This window comes from Notothenia coriiceps, unplaced genomic scaffold (assembly GCF_000735185.1).
Source record: "Notothenia coriiceps isolate Sejong01 unplaced genomic scaffold, NC01 NC01_scaffold00009245, whole genome shotgun sequence".
NCBI lineage: Eukaryota > Metazoa > Chordata > Actinopteri > Perciformes > Nototheniidae > Notothenia > Notothenia coriiceps.
Genome location: NW_011341946.1, coordinates 562,216 through 587,047, shown reverse-complemented (window position 1 = coordinate 587,047; position 24,832 = coordinate 562,216). Strand labels below are relative to the sequence as shown.

The 24,832-nt window shown below is 41.2% G+C and overlaps 2 protein-coding genes across 3 annotated transcripts in view; both read left to right on the top strand.

Moving 5' to 3' along the window:
* LOC104945183 (solute carrier family 2, facilitated glucose transporter member 1) overlaps nucleotides 1–24,832 on the top strand; it is a 653,665-nt gene that overhangs the window by 287,805 nt on the left and 341,028 nt on the right. The window lies entirely within an intron of this gene.
* The window catches only part of acot7 (acyl-CoA thioesterase 7), a 78,455-nt gene that overhangs the window by 33,650 nt on the left and 19,973 nt on the right, over nucleotides 1–24,832 (top strand). The window contains exons 4-8 of one of the 2 annotated variants that reach the window (XM_010770804.1): nucleotides 9,837–9,928; nucleotides 10,092–10,206; nucleotides 10,778–10,792; nucleotides 10,892–10,978; nucleotides 23,944–24,060. In XM_010770804.1, the coding sequence (XP_010769106.1) occupies nucleotides 9,837–9,928; nucleotides 10,092–10,206; nucleotides 10,778–10,792; nucleotides 10,892–10,978; nucleotides 23,944–24,060 (426 nt within the window). The remainder of the gene's footprint in view (nucleotides 1–9,836; nucleotides 9,929–10,091; nucleotides 10,207–10,777; nucleotides 10,793–10,891; nucleotides 10,979–23,943; nucleotides 24,061–24,832) is intronic. The other variant, XM_010770805.1, reaches the window with a different exon arrangement.

Below are 24,832 nucleotides of genomic sequence, written 5' to 3'. Positions count from 1 at the left end.
CAGGGCAAGCGGGTCTTTCGTGACACCCCTAACTAAGAATTCTCGGCGCGCCTCAGGATGTTGGCTACGACGTCGGAGCTCTTAAAGAGGGGTCGCGATGCTCTTATGCGGCCCGGGAGCATCCTATAGAGGGGTTCGAGTACGGGGACCCTATAGAGCTTGTCAGTTGAAGCCGCCGTGAGTTACTGCATCGAGTCGAACTTTGATCACCGAGACCTCGAGTCGGAAGGAGCTGTCAAATTTCCCCTCGAAAGCGAGTTACAGGCTTTCTGCGCAACGAACCATCGTGTACAGACGTTAATGCACGCGTTCTTAGGCGAAGATCGGGAGCCTTTTGTTTCTTAACACCTTGCTCCCGCATTGTCGCACACCGGTCCTCACGGGAGTATACGCCTCCGGGCGGAATTTACCTCGGGCGGTAAGGCGGTTTCTCAAAAACCTTTAACCCAGGGCCACGCGTTTCGTCACACCCCTAAGAATTCTGGCGGGCTCAGCTAGGATGTGTACACGGTCCGGAGGTTTCTAAAAGAGTGATGCTTCCATAACGGCCCGGAGCCGTCTTAATGTTCATACGACCTTAACCTTGGTTCAAGAAGCCGCCGTGAGGGCGCTAGCCTGCACATAACGACACATTATCCATCCGAACAAAACTCTGTTCGGCTCTGGACCCGGGCGTCAACGCTAGTTGTGAGGAACCGATCACGGCAACATACCTACCCAACATCCGTAAAAGACCAGGGCTCGAACGCAGACGCTCCGAGCGGATGTACTCTGCCAACTTTAGAGCGGCCCCTGTTTCTTCGGGGGCGGTCCTGAACTCCGCTCCGCGCCCGTTCCGCCGCGTCAAGAGAGGGCCCGCGACGTCTTCGCTTCTACGACTACCTTTGCTGAGCGACCATAGAGGTCGACTCGCGAGTAACCACAAAAGAGATGGGTGCACGACCACTACTTTTTGAGCAGGGTTAACCGGGAGGGGCCGGTTTTTCAAACAACAACAAAAACAACACATAGGGGGGGGGGCGGGGGTTCTTTGAGGTTTGGGCCCGGCGCCAAGTATGGCTAGCGCGCAAATGTCCTAAGCCGCGGGAGTTTACCCCGGCTCGGGCTTTGAGGACAACAATTGCCCTTAGTCCTCAACGGCGGTGGAGAGCGCTTGACAAAATTGAGTCGGTGGAAGAGATAAGAGTAAGAGGAAAAGATAAGTACCAAGGTCGTATACCACTAACCAGGTATAGTGAGGGCTTCCCTACATAAGTAAAATTGCCCTGTCGCACCACACTTAGACATATTCATAACCCAACGAAATGTCCCTATGGGGACTGCGGCTAATGAGCCGTCGACGAATGGCAAAAAAGTATGCAACTCCTATTACCACTCATAGAAAAAATCAGTCAAGTGACTGTAAGTATGGCCTAGTGATAAAGAAATGAGGACAGGAAGTGTCCGGCTTGACGTATAAATCGATCGATAGATCCGACATAATGTAGATGGGTGACATAAAGTATGCGCGAGTGCCAAGACTGCACACCTACGCAGAATAGCTTCGGGGAGGAGGAAATCGGAAAACAAAAGCGGCACAATGACAACCCCACATAATCCAAGTGGGGGGAAGAAAGTAGCCAAAGAGCTATATATAGTAGTAATTTTACAGCCGGAAGTATTAGACTATTAGTACAAGACTATTCCTCAATCCGACATGTCAAATGGGAAACGCGTCGTTATGCACGATAAAATCGTCGAGGGATACGTCAATCTTCGTATTTGACGTTGAGCATCACAGATGAAGCGGCATTAACTCGTCTTACGTCATCGCGACATTTACCCCCCCGTGTGCGCATTTGTTATTTTCCAACCGTTCTAACCGATTTAGAATAGGCTCGTCCAATATACTTTCATTTAAAAATGCGAACCAATGTACAGACACTGTAATGATACTCGATAATTGCTGGTGTGGAAACACTGGTCAAGATATAACACTTTTACGCTTTAATTAAGGCTGCATGCTCCGGCCTTGAGAGCGTCACCCCACCGGGCCCACATAGTTATGAATTTCCAGACAACTACCGTTAAGAGCGGAGTAATTTTCTTTGGCCTCACCTCTTTCATCTTCGTACTTCACTACACATATGTCTTTCCTTCTTTCCTTCTTTCTTCTTTCCCAAGTGCGGAAGCGGCTCATAGACAAGGCTGACAGTCACGCTTCGAAAAACTCTGGATAGGGGAGGGGTCCTGTATGAAGAAGATGAAAGCTCTCGACTTCGCGTCGAGCAACGAACGTTTAGATCTGGATCACCGAGAGCTCAGATTCGGACAGTATGAAACCGTCACTCTTTTGCTTGGGTGCTCCAAGTTTGGGAAACTCCGGAAAAAGAGGTTTTGTCACAATGGTTTTGCGGTCTACCTTTGTGGAGCGGATGACGGCCGAGAAGTATGAAGATAAGAGGAGGGTGCCCCGAAGCAAAGATAGAAAGAAACACGCACGAGGAAGAAAATGTACAAGTCGTATAGTCGTCTGTAGTAGGCCACGCCGTCTCTTCCTGGATGATTCTTGACTTGTCCAGAACATCAGAAGACTCTTGTTAGACAACATGACTAAACTGCACCTGGAGCCTCCGATTCACTTTAAACGCACGACGTAAATCCGAAAACTTTAAATCAAATGCATATACTTGCTTTCTCTTCAGTTTACTTATATTACTCTGCCAATTTACCTTAATTACCTAAATATCTGAAAATTTTCGGACCAATATGGATTTCATGACCTTACGAGTTAGGTTGGTTATTACCAAATCTTTGGCGGAATTCACGCTCCATTTACGGCGGGGCCTCGCATATTAAGATTAGTGCACATTAAATACACACGCACACACACACACGCACGCACGCACGCACGCACGCACACACACACACACACACCACACACTCACACACCAGAGTCCCTTGAGTAAAGACGTCGGGAGGATCACATTGGGCTGACCTAGCGCTATCTGTGAACCTTTAAATGCCAGTGGCAGCAGTGATGCACAGCCAGTCTGTAACCACCATGTGATGTGCTGACCGTACACTGTAACTGATTTAATTCATGTCAAGCAGTCAGATGATTACTGATTAAGACAAACAAGCACATTATATCATGTTGATGTTGATGTGAGTTAGTTTTAGTAGCAAAACTAGAGTTTCTTGATGGGGAAACTTGATTGTGTGTTTGTTTTCTTTTTTTTTAAGGACTTTGTAGTTTGAAGATAATTTGGCATCAGAGCAAACTGTCTATCTTGAAGAGAGACAGGATGAGGGAGTGAGACAGAGGGACGGATGTGAGAACGGAGCCGGACAGACATATTGATGGGGAAAACAATAGTAGATTGGGCAACAGGTTGGATTGGGAGTAAAAGGGGAAGAAAGAGTGAAACTAGGGAAGAGATAGAAAGAAGGATGAAGGAAAGGAGGTGTGAGAAACAAAAGAAGTATCCCCTAGAAAGCCGTTGCCCTAGCAACAAGCTTGTACTGGTTGGTTGGCTGGTTGCTGGGCTGGAAGCAGGTTGATGGAGGCTGAGGTAGCGATATGAAATGACAGGTGGAGAGCAGCGTTCATACATGCAGGCATCAGCACGGACAGCCCGCTACAGCACAGGGCCGCTCGGGAAGGACCCCGAGGAGGGGAGATCAGGAAGAGAGAGCTGGACAGAAAACAGTCAGTGTTTGGTTTGTTGCACATAACAGGATTTATGGTTAATTGACCCAGGGTTTATTCCCATGTTCTGTATTGTTTCATAAAATGGGCAAAAACACTTCCAAAAAAAGGTCTTGTAGACCTTCATTAATTTCCCAAGATATACTGATTAACTTTTACAAAATGTCAGATAAGTGCATATTAAGAAGCATATTTTACCTTATTTTTATTAACTGACATACATTCTTACCATATTAGCATTTTATGTAAAGGGGGTTGTAGATTATACAATACAGCTTTATTTGTGAAGCACTGTAAAAGCTCCAGACCAAAGTGCTGTACAGGCAAATAAATACATGAATAAAATACAAAAGTCAAACAGCTCAGTTCACAAACCATAAACTAAATTATAATAAAAATAAAAAGATAAAAAATAAAATAAACAACAATAAAACAAATAAATACATTCTGTATCAAAACAGAAAGTGATGCAGCCTCATTCTCAGCTCCACAATTCAGTCGTATCTTTCTGTTACATTTTGAGTGCTTCTCATAGTTAGGAAGTCTAAGTGTAGTTCAGTGTCAGGGCAGTGTGGGTGTAGCAGATGAGCGTAGCTTCAGCTCAAGTCGATAGAGGGCGTAGGTGAGTTCCTCTGGGACAGCAGACTCTGGAGGCTGCAAGCGCCAAACAAAACATCTGTCCAAATGACCTATGTTAACTCCATTTTAAACACAAATATTAAACATCTATCACAATCTGGGAAATAACAGTACAACATTATATTTTCCAGTTTAGTGTAGGGGGGGGGGGGCGGATACAGTTTATGTTTACGTCAGAAATACAGCTCGGACATTAAAAGGAGATTCTGAGAAGGTGCAGCTTGGTGGTCTATTAGGTCACAGCTATAGGACGTAGGTCATTGGTGTGTGTGTTTGAATTGATACAGCTGCTGTCCAGGTTAGGTTAGATCTGTGTGTTTTTCTTCCATTTTGTGTGGTGCACATTTGTGACATAGTATGTAAATGCACAGTGGGTGCATCTGTACTGTATACTTTCATGTGTGCGCATGGGTATGTGTGTGGGATTTCATCAGTGTTTGGCCCTTTAAAAGGTTCCTGCGGGGCTGAGGGGGAGGAGAAGATAACGGGAGCAGACATTATTTGCTTCTGTCATGTCGGGTTAGCGTCAGGCCTCACACACTGTGGCCCAGTCAGACACGGATGCCAAGTGGGTGTACCTGCACACATGAACAGACACACACACATGCGGTTGTGTAGGGATGACCTGCGTGCATGTACAGCCTGAAATGCACACATATTCTGCATATAAAAAGTCACACACCTACATGTTCTCACACCCACACAGACGCACACTAAACACACACACTTCCCTTCTTTCTAAAAACAACTCTCATATTGAGGCAGGGTTTTATACGTTCATGGCTTCATGTTTTCCCAGGCAAAACATTGATTGATGGCTTGGACAGGAACGCAGAAGTGGAAATGGTAATGTTTGTTTGCAGTCTTGCACAAGTGATTTATATTGTAATGCACCTTGTGTAAATTAGAAGGTCTGCATTTGTGCAGCCATGCATATGCTGTGTATACTGCAACACTATGTTGATTAAGCTCTGTGTGCATGAATCTTTGTGTTTATGCATTCATGTTTATTTCACGTGTGTGTGTGTGTGTGTGTGTGTGTGTGTGTGTGTGTGTGTGTGTGTGTGTGTGTGTGTGTGTGTGTGTGTGTATGTGTGTGTGTTGGGGGAGGAGGCAAGCACCCAGGTTCTACAGTCAGTCAGGCAGCATCTCGTCAGGCAGGCCTCAGTCACGATACCCCAGGGGAATGCTGCCTACTGTGGGCACGAGCCGTGATGATTGTACCCGCTGGGCCGGAGGGATTGCACATGCGCACTTTAATACACACAGACCCGCACACATGGCACTCACAGATTTGCATGTTACCATGTGTGTACAAACCTGCGTATAAATACACATTAATACCTGGCAAACTGCAGAGGTAATAATGCTTGTATTGCATTTACATTCAGGAATGCATTTGCACACACACACACACACACACGCACGCACGCACGCACGCACGCACGCACGCACGCACGCACACATGCATGCATATACAGAGCTGAGAGCAATGCATTGTGGGTTGAGGCTTAAAATAAGCATGACAGTTCCTACCATGACCCTGGTGGGTCACACAACTGCATACACCAGAGAGTGCTACGTGTACGGTGCTACAGTATTATTGTTCTGGTTTAATATTATGGTCCCCATTAATAACCCCCACAGCAGGATAAATAGGATGTGTAATGTTATGATGATGATCTATAAAAAATGTATTGGAACATTTAATAAATGATAACAATCTATGAATTAAGATAAAATACTGGAAGACCTTTAACAATTACAAATGAGGCGGGTTTGACTTTTAGAGCACAGAACAATTTCCTGAGGGCATGACTGATGTCTGTAACACGACAGACAACACTGCAACAGATTAAAGGTCATTTGAGTAAAACAGAAAATTGTGTTTATGTAGAATCACTCGGTAATCCTTCAAATGTTGCACAAATATGCTGTAAAGCTTACAATGAGTATGGATATTCCTTTTTAGTCTATAAATTCTTCTTCCAAAAACTCCACTCCTGGCATGATTCAATCTCTTCATGTCAGGCTGTGAGATCCCACAGTGAGTATGTAGTGTAGTTGAAAGTAATGGAGTCTTGGCTCAGCACAATGGAAAATCTGTGGTTTTGATCAAGAAGATCAAGCACTAAATGGTCCTCACTGCACTGTCTCTGATACCGGGTCATAGTGTTCAGGAAGGAGAAAAGAAAACAAGGGACGCTTTTTTCTTCTCAGAAGAAAAATTAAGGGTAGTAGGCAATAGTCAAGGGTGAGAGGGGAGGGGTGTAACATTGTAATACAGCGATAAAGCAAGTGAAACTGCTTAAGGTATAATACATATGGGAAAAGTGGACAGAAAGAGAAAGAGACTGTGGGGAAAGAGAAGTTATAAAGAGGAATGGATCAACAAGAAAATATATTCATAAACTTTGCAGAGTTCAGACTGGAATTGGGGGCTGTTTAAAGGACAGATAATGTGCATTTAATACATTTCCAGAATTGTATGAAGTAGTGATTTATGCCTAAACTTAGATTAAAGAGGATTGGATGATGCAAAAGTTGTGCTGGAGGGATGTTTCTCCCACTTAAGCGCCCATGTGAACACTCAAATCAGTACCCAAAAATGCTCTGATTCTAATTAAATATGACGGTGCATAGTGTTTGGGAATTCTGCTGCCCATCATAAAAAAGCAGAGTATGTCTGTGCTGTGTCTCTGGCTGCTTGACTGGTGATGTTTGTGTTTTAATAAAAACTTGAGTTGCTGGATGTTTGTCCCGTAATGAGACGGATATTGAAGGACTGATTGTGGTTTGCACTGTGTGTTTTATTACAACGTATGCTTAAGTACTGTCTGACATTATACTCCTGTCAAATCCACAAAGTGATGTTGATTGATTCGGCTTGTCGTCTATAATATCCCGCTGGTCACAGGAAATTGTCTTCTATACGTTTATGCACTCAAGGCACTGCTGTACCAATGCAACATCACTTAAACATTTTTTTTAAATGTGTGCCATTTCTCTTATCTGTCATCATAGCTTCCCTTTTAGATTCTTTGTAAAGCTGCTACCAAATGAACTTGAAAAACCACGTACAAAGTCACTGCGCAGAAAAGCATTTTTATTGCATCCAAAACCTTTCTATTCACTAATTCATTAATGCTAACTAAATAAGCCAGCTGTCCCTCCTGCTGGTTGAAGCCTCTCCTTTTTTGACAGAATTAATTTTTTTAATCACATAGAAACCAACGCATACAATATACCCGTTTCTCTGTGTTGATCCAATGTTCCCACAGCTATTTGAAAACAGAAACTACATGAATGAGATTACTTAACCTGTCATAGTAGCCTTTCTCTCAACAAAATGTGGATACTGCACACAAGATGAGGAATAAGATGTGCTTTAAGTACTGTGAAGGAAAAAATGGTACATTCAAAACAATAACATGGTCAAACATTGACATTGTCTTCATTTGATGCAGAGGGATTTGAAATTCTAATCCGGGTCCCTCGTTACATGCTGGTCAAAAAGTTTGTCAGTCGGACTGGGAATGCTTCTTAGTCGTCCGGTTCATTCCAGTGCTTCCCCCCCCCTCCCTCTCTCCTCCTCTTCCTCCTTCCATGCTTAACACTTAGAAGGTCCAGCATGAGCTAATAATAGACTGGAGTCACTCTGTCTTGGTAAAGTCAAGGATATGTAAATATGCCTTTCTGCTGTGGGCAGCTTCCTGGTTGCTGGCAAGGGCGGGAGCCAATGAGAGAGGGAGGAGGAGAGAAGCACGGTCGGCATGGAAACGCGGCCTGGTTGTCTGCACGGTTTTAACTCTGGTGTAAAATGCAAATGTTATTACCCAAGAGTAACCTGCCATAAGCCTCTGCTCCCACTCTCTTCTTTTAACTTCACATGTCCTCCTCTAAAGTCCCGCCTGTTTTACTGCTGATCACACAGTAGTGTCAACATTCGATTTCTATTTATTTATGAGATGTGCTATTTTTATATCAATGTAAATGCAGTGCATATTTATACAGCTTTAAGTTTGTATCTATTTTGTTAAAGTTAGTATAGTAAAAATATTGGCAATGCAAAAATCTTCTGTAGGATCATATCATGAATCTGATCATATAAATTAATCTGTATGTAAGCATTATCCTTAACGAGACACACCCACCCACACAACTCATCAGTTGTTGCACATTAATAGCTTGTAACAATATAAGACAGTGATTTGATTTGAACCTGCTGGCCACAGTGCGCTCTTTAATCTGTGCCTCCCTTGTGGGCCATAACAATACAACCTCAAAATAGCCCCCCCCCCCCCCCCCCCTCCCCCTCCTCTCTCTCTCTGTTAGCGAGTTAAGAGAAAAAAAGTGTTAGCAGAAAAGAACAGATATTGCTATGGCAACCTCTCCGCCTGATTGCTATGAGATGTGATTTCCACGAGTTTTGTCCTCTGATCTTCTGGGTCTTTACTTCCTGTGTGAAGGCAGAGCTAATGCCTCCAACCAACACAACCTTTCATGTACTATATGGAGGCATATGGAAATATCAGACCATATGTCTATTCTCGGAAAGAGGCATACATATTCTTCAGCCATTGATGATGAAGAGGCTTTTATTCAGTGGTCACAAGAAAGGATGTAAGGAATGAGCGGTTGACATTTTTCCAAGATATTCAACATTTTTTAAAAACAATTTAAAAAAGGAAAGTACATTATTAAAGCATTATTTACTGCCCTTAAGAACTTTATTTTTACCAAAAGTCAATAACTTTGACCCATAGATTTGCTTTGATCCTAATCCTTAAAAAAGGATTCAAGCAATACAAATTAGTTTTGAATAAAGAAAATTGTAATTTTTTGTGGATGACCTACAGATAGAAGTCAGATATTATAGAAATGACTCAATCCAAAATGTTCATTGTTCATACAAACCATTTCAATTATCACAGAAAACAACAACTCACTAACCAGAACATTGTGCGTCTGTATATTTTAGCGGTTGACACATTATAGGGACACATCATTGTGTCAGCTGCCAAAGAAAATTATTTTCAGCAAGATTTTAGAGAGCGAGTTGCCATTGTATTTCATCCATTTTATAATGACAACATGAAAACGCAGAAAGTTCGGGATTGGGGGATTATTCTAAACCTCGCGCTAACCGAGGGAGCGCGTCTAGTGAATGTTAGCTTGTGTCCTGAATAAACATGACTGGCTGTCTCTGAACAAAGTCTTCATTTGTCTTCTGCTTCTTAGTCCGCAGAAGAAAGACTAATCTTCAGCGGCGCTACCCGATTTGTTAAAAACTGGATAGGCTTTTATTGGGCTGTTAATAAAAGTGTTTTGACAACAGCATTTCGAATCAGTTTGTGCCATTATTACTTGATTTTAAAACATGTCAGACAAACTGGTTTCTTATTGGTTTATTGTCACTTGACAATGGTGTATTGTTTTATTTGTAGGAAGAATTAGTAACATTCCTTATTGACATCTTTTGAAACATTTCAACCTGTGATTGCAGGCGTCAAAAAGCTGGCTAACAAGGCGGCGCTTTGGTACGTCCCCTGCTCTCTGAAGAATGTTGACAAGATCATGGATGTGCCGCCCATCAAGGTACGTAGAACCTTGGTTGCTCTCTTTGAGACTTCTTCTCTCCGTTTTTAACAGTCCAGTTCAGTTGTCTTGAATATCGATAAACTTTAATTAAATTCAGAGACAAGTATTTGAGTGGTTGTGTCCACCTGTGCACATATTCATGTATTTACTTTGTCTGTAGTACGCCAGTGCAGATCAAGAGGAGCTGGGCAGGAAGCGCTACGGGGCTCAGAAGATGGAGAGACAGGAGACGAAAGCGAGGATTGAAGATGTGGTGCCACCTCCACCCAACCCAGGTAACCTCCTACACTAAAGGCCTCTAATCAAATCCTGAAATGCAGTTACCATCAACTTAAATCTGAGCTGAACATAATTCTCTTGCTGTCATGTGGACAGATAGACATCCCAAATGTTAGCTTCATCTTACGATTGACACTAGTGTTGTTGAAATTTTATAACACCATCACTTAACCTAGAGGCTGTGTTCAGATCTATTTAGGCCTTAATTATTATCCGTATTGTTTTACGATTTGTGTGCAGGAGTTAAAGAAGGTATAGTGGTTGTAATAATTGGAGCTCTTTAAGCTACCATCCTGAAAAAACCCAGTTAGTTCTGAAGCTGTTGGTGGAGATCCTCAGACAGGGTGTGGTATATGTCAATGAGCCTGTACGTGACATAAAAAGGGAAACCAAATCTGAAGATCTTTTTGAATTGTATGATTAGGTACAAAACCTTACCTATATTCTTGTTTCAAAGTGTGTGGGTTGGTAGGCAATCCAGATTCCCAAACTCTAAATGAATCCAATCATTGTGAAAGTAACATTGATATCTAATTCTGTAATTTTGTCATGTTCACTCAAACGCAGAGGATCCGCCAAAAGGTACGTTAACGTTCTCTGCAGGCTGCATGTCTCTACAGTGTCTTTTTCAATGCAAACATTTTTTCTTCACGTTGCTTTACTGTGTGCCTTTCATTGCAGGACAACACACAGTTGGTTTCAGCCAGTCCAGTTTGATCCATCTGGTGGGCCCTTCTGACTGCACCATACATAACTACGTTCATGGTGGTGAGTCAAACTGTTTCTTTAACTATCCCAAATTGCATCCTAGTATAAGTCTTAACAATTGATAAATCCTGAAACCATTTTTCATTTTTGATGTAGCCAACTCTGGGAATTATAAATATTATCTTAGATATTTGACACAATCTGTCTTGGAGAACTCATTCTCAATCCTTACTTAAAATAAGATTGTGATTTGAATATGACCCCAGGAAACAAGCTGACCCTATTCTAAAGTAAAAGAAAAGAGAGTTGTCATACATGTATCTTCTATAAGTTTTGTTTTGTTGTTTGTTGTCCAGTAAATGGTTTCCCCCAGAGAAAAGTGCAAGTCTACATTTAACTTTTCTTTTTTAGAGGTCGCAGATTGACCAACCTTTTGTATCTTTTAGTGAGATAATTCACTACAGGATTGCATAAACTGTGATGTCTATGCAGGGAAACCACATACTGTACATGTGTGTGTCCCTTACAACACACAGTGGCTGATGCTGCTTTAACCATCTGAACATTTAAATGTTTCACAGCTATGTTAGTTCAAAGGGAGGATTACAATCAGTTTCATATTCCTTTGCAGATCAATGCAAATTAAAATGTTGCTTTGAGTTTCAGGGTTCAAATGTACAAAATGTGTGATTGATTCAGTCCTATGAGCTGCTGAAAAGCCATTTCAGAGCCCAGTGTTCTCAAGTCGCCCTCTGCCACTTATTCTCCAGTATCTGTCAGATTTCTTTGTCACTCGCATACATGTGGAACAAAGAGCTCATGAGCAGCGTTATGCTGTTTGTTATTCAAGGCAGGAACACATCTGACCATACACGTCCTCGGTACAGTATGGAAACACTGCAGGGGAGAGGATGAAACACCGACTGCAGAGAACATGTATGAAAAATATTAAAAGCAGAAATGGAGAGATTCAAAGAAGAGAAATATACGTAGAATGACAGTTGAGGAAAGATGGATATCAGAGTAGGATGGCATGATCGAACCTTTCTCATCCACAATGCAGTGCACGTTTTTACAGTATCTTCATTTTGTTCATCTATTCCACTTTGAACGGTTTGCTTATGATTGCAGACAGGTTTTATAGCCCTGGGCATTAACCCCCAGTATGAACATTGGTAAAGCGTGTCCCTTGGCAACACAGCGGAGGTACAGAAAAATAAATACTGCTGAATTCAATCCAAAGTTAAATGTCCTGAATGTAGAATGTTGTAGCTCTAAGTACTTATGTTCTCCTAAGTGAATGAAGGACTGAATTGTTTTAGTTAATACATGTCTCAGTGAGTAGTGAGTGATTGTTGTGTGTGTGTGTGTGTGTGTGTGTGTGTGTGTGTGTGTGTGTGTGTGTGTGTGTGTGTGTGTGTGTGTGTGTGTGTGTGTGTGTGACTTGCATTGACAGCACTCTGTGTAGTTATGAACATGGCGGTAATGGTGAAGAACAGAATGACAAGGATGAAGCCGGAAAAAGACAAGCAGAACAACAAATAGCAAATAGAAAGTCTCAGTAACAGAGTAGTTATGAGGCTGATGCTGTTCCCAATTCTCTTCTTAGCTGACAAGCTACACGACCCAGAGTCTCTCTATGACTCGTCTTTTGACCTCGTTAAAGTTTTTGACTGGGCCTTTTCAATCATCTTTAAATGGAAAAAAGTGTATTCTTTGCGCTTCAAAAAGGCATTTGAAGCTATTTGCTTGACAAAAGTAAAAATATTTCTTACGCAAATAAAGGCTTCGATCGAACTACCGCATCAAAATCTTTAATAAATACTTTTAGTTTTTGCAAGCAAAGATCTTCCTGTAGTCTTTCTGTTGTTTCTCCGTTGGCTATCCCCCCCCCCAACTGGATTTTATCCAGATTCCTAAAATACAAGTTTGCTTAGTGCTTTAGAAAAAATGACAACCCAAGCACAAAGCAAACAGTTCAGAATTCATCAAACTAAGATTGAAAGATAGATAAACAACTAATTGAATGAGTGTGTATCCGGATTTGACGATTTAGCAACCCCTAACCAAAGAACATGTTTATCTGATGTCCAAAACAACACTCAATTGAAACCATAATGGCTGCAGCTGTAACAAATCCTACATTTTATGAGCACATAACAGATGCTTTTTATCCATCGAGGTGAATTGTTTATGGCAGACTATTCCTGCCTCGTTCTGCCATTTATATTGAGGTCAGATACTTAAAGAGGCCGTCAGAGAGACACCATATAGTGAGGAAGACAAACAGAAGAGAGACGTTGAAAGAGAAGCAATGAGGACAGGACAGGACAGCAGGATGGGAGGAGGGCGGGACGGATAAGAGTCGCACGTGTCATGGTTGCCTTTTTAATTTGGCAAGCTCTCTCATAAATCTGTCCAATTAAAAAAACTAATGTGGAACAAGCATGCAGGTCATTTAGAATACACACACACACACCGCCGCTGTCTGTACATGCCATTGCTCATTAAGCAATGTTCCCTGTTGTTCCCTGCTGCTGCGTTCACTACACTTATTTTGTTTACATAACCGAGTCAGGTCAGGCAGCCATGGTGCTTGCTCTCGCTGACTCTTACTCTGTATGACTCTCTCTCGCTCCCCCTTCTCTCTATACTCTTGTTGGAGAAAAGCAAACTGACTTCTACATGGCAATGCCAGGCTATTCACTCTTACTGTATGTGTCTGTGTCTGTCTCTGGTATGAAATGTGGCCTACCTAACTCAAGCCTAAGGACACACATGCAGACACATGAACCTTCAAGAAAACACACATACATGTTGATGTTGTAAACAAGGTATTATGCACCCTGCAAACAATTCTTAATACTTTTTATTATAAAGCACCATCGCTTTATGTCCAATTCATTATTTTGAGGAAGAATCCTTGCTGACTGACTGCAGATTGTAAGAGCAGAGCTAAAATGTGACACCACATCCACCCAGGCAGCGATTTAAAAATGATGCCACTGACTCTAGTGCAGGCTAATTCAATTGTGTGAATGTGACGCCATCAACTGTATTTCCATGCATGTTGTGTAGGCATCACATTCCTCATTTAAGTTCAGCCTAGTTTGCCAAGAATTTGGAAGATATTCATGAACAGTTTTTATTGAAACAACTTCTCTATGTAAGAAATAGTCCCAATGAAAACAGGTCTACAGTACGGTCAGAAGATCCAGAGTAACTGGACAAGTATGGAATCACCTGACATAACTTTTTACTTGACCAAAGAAAACATATACCTTAGGTCAAGGATCTTTGGACCAACTTGAGTCACATTTAAGATAAAAACTAAGTGAAGGTCTAGATACCACCAGGAGTGAGTGAGAAGATTACCGTAGTTGTGATCTGTAGTTTTGATGTGACAGGGGAATGGGTGTGGACTGACGGCTTCGGGCTTTGTATATTGCACGTGTTTTATTTTGAAAAATGTTCCCCCTCCTGTTTTGTCTGTTGCTCCTGATTATGTTCAACTGGTGCCCTGTGTTGTCTCCTCCCCCCTCACCTGTGTCTTGTTGATTGATTAGTGTGTGTGTATTTAGGCTCTGTTTTCCCTGTCAGTGAACAGGTAGTGTGTGAGATCCTTGTGGCTGGTGACTGTGCGCACGTGAACAGCGAGATTGAGGCTGTGTCAGGTGCCCGTGAGTAATAAATGCCCACACCGGGTTGTATTTTGGACGTTCTGCCTCTGCCTCCTTCCTTGGTCGGGCCGCTCAATGGTCAGCTTCACAGGGTGACATTGTAAAGTCAACATTTATCAATTGATAAACCATTAATACTCACACATGGCAGGGGCATCGCAGTTGCAAAGGAGAATAGCCTACAAAGAAACATTTCTGATAAATTGGGATGCCAGATGTTAAGGGGGGAAGCCCTGCAACTGTACAGCTGCTCCTCAAATGGTAGACACCTGGATATGTAATGAAAATCAGGGAAACTATTGAAATGCTGGAAAACATTAAAGAGTCAGAAACTCAAACCCACCACAATGCACATTAACAGATATTCCTTCTCCTTACACTCCCTTTGTTGCCTTTTCTTTACCATCATTATCTCATTCTCATTCTCTCTCTCTCTCTCTCTCTCTCTCTCTCTCTCTACATACTCTTATACTTCATGTTCCAAGTAAGTATGTACCACCTGTTTCCATGGAAACAGCAGTTGATTGCCAGAGGTGGACACCGCTGCAGTGTGATTAAAACAAATGGACCTAAGATTTGACGTTTAAGATACTTTCATCTGTGCCTGAATTATTACCTACTGTACTAGTGGACAGTTTGCATTTGATCTTTATTTATGTCAACACTTTATTTCACTTTCTCTTTTTACCTATATGCCTGCATGTATACTAACGGCGGGTTTGTGTACGAGTTAGAGGATGAAATACCAATGTCTGGCCATACAGTTGTTGGTGTGCAAAGATTGAATGCAGTGTGTGTGTGTGTGTGTGTGTGTGTGTGTGTGTGTGTGTGTGTGTGTGTGTGTGTGTGTGTGTGTAGGAAGTAGGAAGCATCCTCAATGTGGGTGGGACAATTTGACAAGGGGTGTGGGCGGGTGGTGGAACTCCACCTCTAGGGGGGTCCGGGGGCATGCTCCTCCGGGAAGATTTTTTGTTTAAATGTTGAAGTTTAAAGNAGCGAAATTTGAAACTGTATTGTGTGTTACTGTCCTACAGTATGAGTTGGAATTATTTCATACCTGTTATTCTTGTTTTATAACTATAATGATCATATAAAGGTGTGCCTTGGAAATACTTATTTACATAAATGATTACCAAACCGTTTGAGACCCACTACTTAGACTAAAGTTAACTATCTAAACACTCAGAGAGTCCTTTGCCTCACTGAGCTGTAGTTATCAGCCTCTCAGTCTGACAGGAGAGGACTCTCCCTCCACCTCTTTAATAACAGCGCCTTATACCCGGGTGCTAGTGGAGCACGCTCGTGAACTGTTAGCGCCGGAGCCTCGCAGCGTGGAAACTGTGGCATGCATAATTGTACAACTAAAGACACAGCAACACAAAAAACGCAGCATGTGTACGTCTCATGTCATGTGTACGGCTCTGAGAATATGCCTTGGTACAAAGCGGCAGTGAAAACATGGTACGGAGTTTCATTGATTTGGGCATTCTCACAATAAGCAAGTGGAATGGATTTGATAGTGAAGCACTGACACAGCGCTCTACAAAGAGCGGAGAGTGGATAGACCGATTCACGGACTTTCCACATGGTAAAAGTGGGGGGGTCTAAACTAATCATTTCAAAAAGTGGGGGGGACTTGTCCCACCCTCATATAATGGCTGCGACGCCCATGTGTGAGACAGAGTTGAGACAGGGACTGCCCGGAAACAGGAACACATCCATCACTGTGGCTCTATATTATCTGTCCTCTGCCCTGATCTATGCTCTGTGGGTATGTAAACATGCCACTGCCTGAGACAGAGGAATTCAGAGAGACAGGGATATGTCCACTGGAGCTTGTGTGATTGACCTTTGTGAGGAGTGTGTGTGTGTGTGTGTGTGTGTGTGTGTGTGTGTGTGTGTGTGTGTGTGTGTGTGTGTGTGTGTGTGTGTGTGTGTGTGCTTCCTCTGTCTCCACCTCTGGTCGTCTCTCCACCAAAACCAATATTGATTCAGAAATAAATTACTGAATCAGCTGCACTGGTGGAGAAAGACTCAGTAGAAGAGTATTTATATGTATCAATACATGTCTACTCTCTGAATGTTGACAGCTGGACACTTTAAGAGAGACATACCATGATTTTGAAAGTAATGGGTACCGACCCAATTCACATTACCTTGCCTGATCCCAGTATTACTCAGTGAACCCACAGGATATTATTCAACACAAAAAAAGCAGATAGTACAATTAGGTGATACCCAGTGAAAAGAGAAGAAAATAAACAAATATAAACATTAAATAGAAAATAAAACGGAACTGAAAAATAAAATATATAGATATTGACAAAAATGTATCTGAATACCATCCGTCAACTATTCCCTATGAAGGGCCAAATTACAGCTTAGAAAATGTAGGTAGGATATTATTAAGTGTGCAAAAAAACTGAAAAATAAAATATGAATGAACCAGGTATAGTCAATAGAAATATATACACATTACAAATAATTATGGTTGTTGAAGGGATATAGAGTCCAGTTATCAAAGCAATAAGAAACTATGAAGCTGTGAGTTCTACAAGGTTCTACTCGGGGAAGTAATTTGCAGGAGCCAATTAACCTTGCCATCACAGAGGTGCATTCTTATCTGAACACTATCTAACAAAATGTCCATTTCAGAAATCATATCTCAGCGATCTTCCCAGGCCTGTAGTGCACATGGAGCTTACAGTTTAACAGTCAACATGACAGCGCTTATGTCCCACACTAATATACAGTATGAAGGTGTGTTTGGTAAAAGTTCCCCACAGCTGCAATGGTGAAGTAAACTAAAAAACATGCAGCTTATGGGACTTTCTCAAAGGATGTGGGCGGGTTGCTGCGTGGCGGTGCTGTTAACCGGAGCGGTTTCTATAGTAACAGCTCATTAGGAGGCAGTTTGAGCCGTTTGATACTGTCCATGATTAAAGCTCTTGTTGGGGAAGGGATTAGAAGGACAGAAAGCGATGGGGAATCGTCAGTTGTGGGTTGAAGGCACCGGGCATAACAAGAAAGCGAGGGATAAGATAGAAAGATAGAAGGGGTACGTTTAGGAAGTGGTGAGAGAATATGCGAGAGAGGCTGAGGTCACGCATGCTTCGCTGTGCATATCTCTCGGTCTCACACATTCATCACTGGGTGCCCTTCATCGAGTGCTGTGGCTGAGCTGGTTCTAATTAAAAATGCTTGAAGTTGGGCGACAGGGTAGACGGGCGACTAGAGCTGCCCTGAAGACCCCGCTCATTGTTCTCGCGTCTATTGCCGTTGGACAGCAATGTGAGCAATGATTTGGGAAAATGGTCAGAAGAAATCTGATCACAGAGGTATTCTGCCCCGTGGCAAACTGGGCTGCACTCGGGACTTAGTTACTAATTGCCATTTTTTCCCCATTTGGAGTGAGCTGTCTTTCCTCTTCAAACACACCACCCCCCACCCCCCAACTCTGCCTTTCGTGTTCCCACCCCTCGGCAAAGGGAGAGTCATAGTGTGCCATGTCACCCTGTGAATGTGTAACGTCGAGGCCCAGGGCTGTGTTGGCCTCGCTTGTCCTTGTTTTCAGTCTCACATTGAGCCTTATATTCAACCTTTTACATGGACTGTACAAGGAGAGGTTTTTGTTGGTTGTTGCAGGAGTTGCATTAACAGTTCGTATGATAGTAGTGATTAGTGAAGACAAGCATCTTTGATACACAATGACAGCTCAGTGCTTTATTTGGCTCCACTTCCTGGTCACAGGTCTCTAGTGCAACAGATAATACTCCTCTTGGTAGAAATGAATAATTTGTGTCCACATGAGGCAATATAGCACATGAAACACGGGGGCAGCAATACACCCTTGTATGCTTTGTATGTCAAGGTCAGAAGCGGACTGTGAACAAACAACTACTGTACAATATGATATTTTTTTAACTACCTGCTTTTATGCCATAAAACATGATGATGTAACTTCTTCACCTTCTATTGTGCAAAATCATAAATTATCAAGGCAGATAATGGCTGTGGATGATGAACGTCCTGATCTGCCCCATAATGGACGTTCTTTTTAATATTTCCAGTATAACAAAGTATGCAGGCACCTAGCCTCTGGGCTACACAAATGTGTGGTTAAAAATCTACTATAAAAGACCTCTAATATGAAGATCAGAAAATGAAAATGTTACATTTTAACCGATATGTGTCAGTAGATGCATGGTGTGTGCAATATGTAGACACCATTCATTGTTACCTAAACAATACTAATTCGTAGGAAAAAAAGCTTAATTAAATGTTAATTTTTCTATATAAAATGAATGAATGTTAATGAACAATGTTGGAGAATTGCCGTAGCCTCTTCCCACAATTGTGTGGTGAGGAGAAATAAACAGCTACAATTCCACAAGTGTAGATAATGAAGTGACCGTGTATATTTGCCTCTCAGCTCTACCATCAGAACTATACAACAGTGTTTCCAAACACCCAAACTCCCAGCTTTTAGCTACTCAAAGCTACTTTTAGTAGCGAAGTCTCTATGGGTGTGTGGTAAAGTGAAGAACATGAGCAAACTGGGGTAATTATCCCCCCACACTCACTAGTCTCATTTTCACAAGGCATCTGGAGGTCTGCTAGCATCGGGGAGCCGGGGAACAAGGCAACGGGAGCCCACTCTCGCTGCTCCACTGAGTCTCAAGGTCCTTCTGAAATTCGCAGTCCAATCCACAAATAACTATTCTCCAGTACATTTCTATTCCTGTCATGTCATAAGACGATATTCTTGACTTTTCCAGTCTAGCCGTTTAGGACATTAGCATTCACTTCATACCAAAGCATGCTGAGCGGGGCTTTCTCTCCGTCCCTTAAGATTCCTTTATTCACCCCAAATGACCTTCTAGATCTTTTCATTCTGATAAGAGCCCTTATGCTATTACTGTTGACTTAAGAATACACAAGTGTAATGTCATTCTTACGCTTTGATATTTCCAAATTGAAGATGAAATGAGACAAGGTTTCAATTTGTTTCAAATATTATTATCATCAGTGCTTATCAGCTCGATCCATGTCTGATGCTACCAGGGATAACATGAAAACAGAGATATTTGTGCGGGAAAAAGCAACAGCAATTGATTGTGTATGGCAGCTTTTCTGCTTCAGTTAGTTCATCTGAATGTTAATTCTTACAATTGCATTGTTTAAAGCTAAATATATATATATATATATACTGTTATGGACGTAACTGGGATAGTAGCTAAGTTTATTATATTTTGGGACGGCTTCCAGAGTTGAAAAGGTACTGGACAGTTCGATTTAATAGTAGCAATAGGGAACCAGGCTTAATTATAAGGATGTACAAGACCCCCCATTGTAAGTGGGAATTCTTGCCGCAGTCAACTTTTACTTTTAAAGTTCATTAAAGAAATGCATATCCTATAACACTTTAAAATATTAATGTACATTTTCCATAAGAGAGCAAACATTTTCCTTCTTAAACAATCTAATCTAAAATCTTAAAGATTCATAGCATCGGTATCATTTATCTGGAGTCGTGTCTTTCCACTAAGTACAAAACTAACTTTCTTTAACTCTTTTTTTTTTTCTTCACCAACTTCTGAGGAAAGTTGTTCACTAACTTTATTTACTTAAGTAACTAAATGTGTCTTTCTGCTGTTTAGTGCTGAGCAACTTTTGGGTTTTTAGAAGTTGTTCTTCTTTGGATGAAAACAATTCTGATAAAAGCCGAGACTAAAGTGAAACATTTAAGTTGCGAACCCAAATATCTCAACAATTTAAAGTCTGTAGAGTCTAGGGGAACTGTAAGGGTAGTTGTGGGTTCATCACTATGTGCTAACCACTTTCACATGATGTTATCCTTTTGTTAATTTAAAATATGAAGTGTAATTGCTTTAATATTAATGTATTATAGTACCCATTAGCTTGTCAATGTTCTCAAAGTTTAGAGCGATACATTTTAAATCAACTGTTAGGTAAGTTGCCTATGCATTTTTTTGAATTGTTAAGATTCAGTTTAGCATAATCCATTCAATTTCCTCCTCTTGTCAGGTCGTGATCTGTCTCCGTTTAGTGTTACATGCTCAGACACGACTATTCCATGGTTTGAATGGCAGCAGCCTGCTTTGCCTTGTACCCAGGGGGAAATATTCAATCTTAGGTGAGATCCCATCAATTTTCACAACATAGCAGAGATGGAAAAAAAACTTCTAAATGGGTTTGGCAAATCCTTCACAACAAGATTAAAGAAGTGAGGGATATATTTTCCATGCCCACAAATGCTTTAAGACTGACACTCAGCCACATCATCCACCTTTATCAGAGAGCGTTTTAATGGTGATACTTTCCCGATAAACAGGGTTTTAGTTTGAGTTAAAAATGATGGTGCCTTTTCATGTGATCGAGCAAAAGATGTGTCACTTTCAAATGTCTGGCCTGAGTTTAACAACGTCAATCACAAATCAAAGTTAGAGCCTCATTCCTCGTGTACTGTAAGACTATTTTCTATTTTGAAATGTAAGTGCATCTCTCTTTTACCCATGACAAAGGTTTAGCTTGGAGAATATATTAAGTTGGATTTCCATATTAAACCTTCCTACATGTCAGTATCATCAGCTAAATGAAATGGAAGTGGTGCTCTGGCCATGCGGGAGAAGAGGATGTCAAAGTAATGGCATGTTTAATTCTTAATCAACTCAGCGGGCCCACTTTTACTGTGAATGCTGCATTTGGGAGCAAGCAGCACATTCTGTTTGTACTCCCACTCATTTGGCTGTCATAAATAGAGCCACACAGTGCAGATGGTAGGAGACTTTAGGAGCCAAACAGCCATCAGCAAGCAGACTTATTGATTTTTCTGTAGCCTGAGAGATGCATAAAGCAACTCAAACGGGAACGAGTGGGGGCAACTATAATGTTAAGTGGAGGTTCTGCATTTATCTGTAAATGAGCATGCTTGCACAAACACACACACACTTTCTCCGACATGAGAAACAGATGCCCCCTCCTCTTATTTTCTCCTCTACAGCCCACCCACTCTATACAAGATGTCCCACTTTCTTTGAGAAACCCACAAACAACCGTTTTATTTACACAAGCTGACATAGCTGTATGTGTGTCACACAAAGACAAATGCATAAGTAGATTTGTTAATTCCTCTGTGTCCACTTTGTAAACTCTGCTCCTTTAAGAAAAATACTGGCTTTCAATCCATACTGTAATCTAAAACTTTGATTTTCTTCCCAAAGTGTTACCTTGCCCTTGAGATCATTTGCAAGCTTTTAGTGTTTGAATTGGGAAAGTGCTCTGTAAGCGTTATGAAGATGGATCATTTGATGTGGTCTCACATCTTAAATGTGATACTTCAACCAAAATGTATCTTTTTAGTGTCACAAACTTGCCTCCTGTGGGTTTGAAAGGTGGCTGGTAGGAGTTTGTAGTTTGCTCTCTCACACGAAGAACATTAATTTCCTTCACAATGGATTTTATTCCAAGTATACATCATCAAACAACCACGATATCTAGAGCACATGGTCGTTATTACTAAGACTTTTAATATAATGCAGCAACTTTCATTGGAACAATTATCTTAGCTTATTCAGATGAACTGATGTGTTGAGGTTCTTGATCCCCTTCTACTACGTTATCTAGTGATTTATATTTTTGTAGCTTTACACTTCTTGAGTTTCTACCTTTTTGTTATAATGTGTCAATTAACAGCTAAACATACAGTTTTAACACAACAAACACAAACATCATTCTCTGACACTACCCTGGTTTAAGGATATGTAACCCTCCAAATCATGTACGGCAGTGTTGGTACCAGGCTGCAATAAGTTGTGTTTCCACCTTTAATGATTCTGCTTTGTTTTTTTCTTAACCATAAATTAAATGCACCCTCTTATAACTAAATTGCTAATAATGTAGAGTAATTTGTTCAGCCTCAGAGTGCTGTTGCTAATCAAGCCCCAGTTATGTTTTGTAGAGCTGCAGCTAGAAGCTACAACATTGTTATCATTTAGTTCTTCAGTCCTCCTTAGTTAAATAAACAGTTAAATAATAATATGGTATAGGAAATATGAAGTTTGAATGTTGGATGAAAGTAAGGAAACTGATAAAAAAAATCAGGGATTGATGGACTCTTTCCTGGTTGTACTTTGACACCAATTTATCAGGTGTTACTGGGCCTGGTAACAGCAAAAATAGTATTTCACATAATGAACTTTTCCTTTTAAGGAACCAACGTTTCAGAGCCAAACACTTTTTATATGCACGACACACCAACCGTCTCCTTTCTGCTCGGGTAAAGCACCGTCATGCTTCTTCAGACTTTGCTTCCTAGAGAGGAATGTCATTATTCACACAGCTGCAAAAGGTCATTTGTAAGGGAAGTGTTAAAAGATGGACTTTCAAACATAAGGACCAATTACTGATGCTGAGGACATTCTCTGTGGAGAAATAAATGGACTATTCAGTATAAGTTGTAAACAGTGGACCAACATGCTTTTTATACCAATATAAAGAGGTGAACTGAAATGATTGTCCTTAACACAAACGTAACATAGATTAAAGGCAGTTTATTGAACATTCATATAAGATCAGTCAAGTCTATGGAAACACTTCTTGTTTTCAGTAAGCTCATACCCAATCAACAGTGTACACTTATGTATCTAAATGAGAAACTTATGCTGAGAAAAAGGCAAGAAGATTTGTCAATAATTTTGCTTCAGGTGGATAGTTTTCTAATTGTATTAGGAATTCCATTAGCCTCAGCATCTCAGAAAACTATATACCTCCAAGTTATAAACTGCCACCTAAAAGGCTGATGTTCTTTTTCTACTTTTCAATTTCAGAATATGTACAAGTGCACAATCATAGCTTGAGGTCAGCGTAAGTTCATCCTTTTACTTCAAAGAGCAGCTGACAAAGAAATCTCAACTCAAGTGGCCCTTACTGGTTTGTTCTGGGGCTTTGAAGATTCTCAAGATTTAAAGGTTTTATTGTCATATTCACAACTGCTGCAGTGTAGCTGTCGGCAAATGAAAAGTCCCAAGTTCCTCCAACAATACAGCATACTCAAAACATATACAAATAGTAATAATCCTTTTAACAACAAATCAATACAAAATCAAACCTTTTTTTCTATTCTGTTGATTTGAACAAAACAGACTTTGTGTTAAGGTAATATTTCATATTCCCTTTTCAATTGTTTTTTACATAGTGAAGAGACTCTATCAAATCAAATAACAACACAACATATAGGCCTACTGTTAAATATATTTTTAATCTTCTGGTATGTATCCCCTCTACATCTTACAAAAGCTAAACGTGTGTTTGTGTCTGGAACAGGTGTGACCATGAAGCTGATGGACGAGGTCGCCGGCATTGTGGCGGCTCGGCACTGCAGGACCAACATCGTCACGGCCTCTGTGGAAGCCATCAACTTCCATCGCAAGATCATCAAAGGTGAGGGTGACATAGAGAAAACACCTAAAGTCACTGATACATAAACATACTAACACATTTAAGGATATGTACCTCTCCAACAATAAGTGTTGATGATAAACTGCAGGAAGTTTTTGGCTCCTTTCACTTTGGCCTCTTGCTCATTAATGATTTGCACAATAATGTGGAAAAACTCAGCAGTCTGTAAATTCAGCGTCAGACAGTGCTGTTTTAAATTGTACTAGGCAGCGTTAACAGCTGTCATACTGATGCTAATCAAGACCAGTTGTGTTTTATAGAGCTGCCGCTTCATCTGGAATAAACACACCATTGTTATGATTTAACTATTTTCCATTACCAAGCTCTGTGTCTGAGCCGTTTCCTCGCTGTAGTGAAAAATCCTTTACACTGTATTTACAACACTTCTGTCTGTCAGGTCGGGGTTTCCATATGGACACACTCTTCGCCTCTCATTTTAAAGTCCAGTCAAGGATTTTATGACGACTACATTATCCACTTACATTACATTACATTACATTGCATTTAGCTGACGCTTTTATCCAAAGCGACTTACAATAAGTGCATTCGACTAAGTGCATTCACTTAGCTTTTGAAATCTAAATGGGACAAATCTCAGAATGGTGACAACATTAATACTACTTTTGTTTTTTACATGGTTAAACTGTCCACCCCAGCACGTGCACTCCGCTCTGCATCAGCCAAACGGCTCGCTGCACCCGCACTGCGAGGGGGACCCAAGTTCCCATCAGCAAAAACACGTGGGTTTGCTATC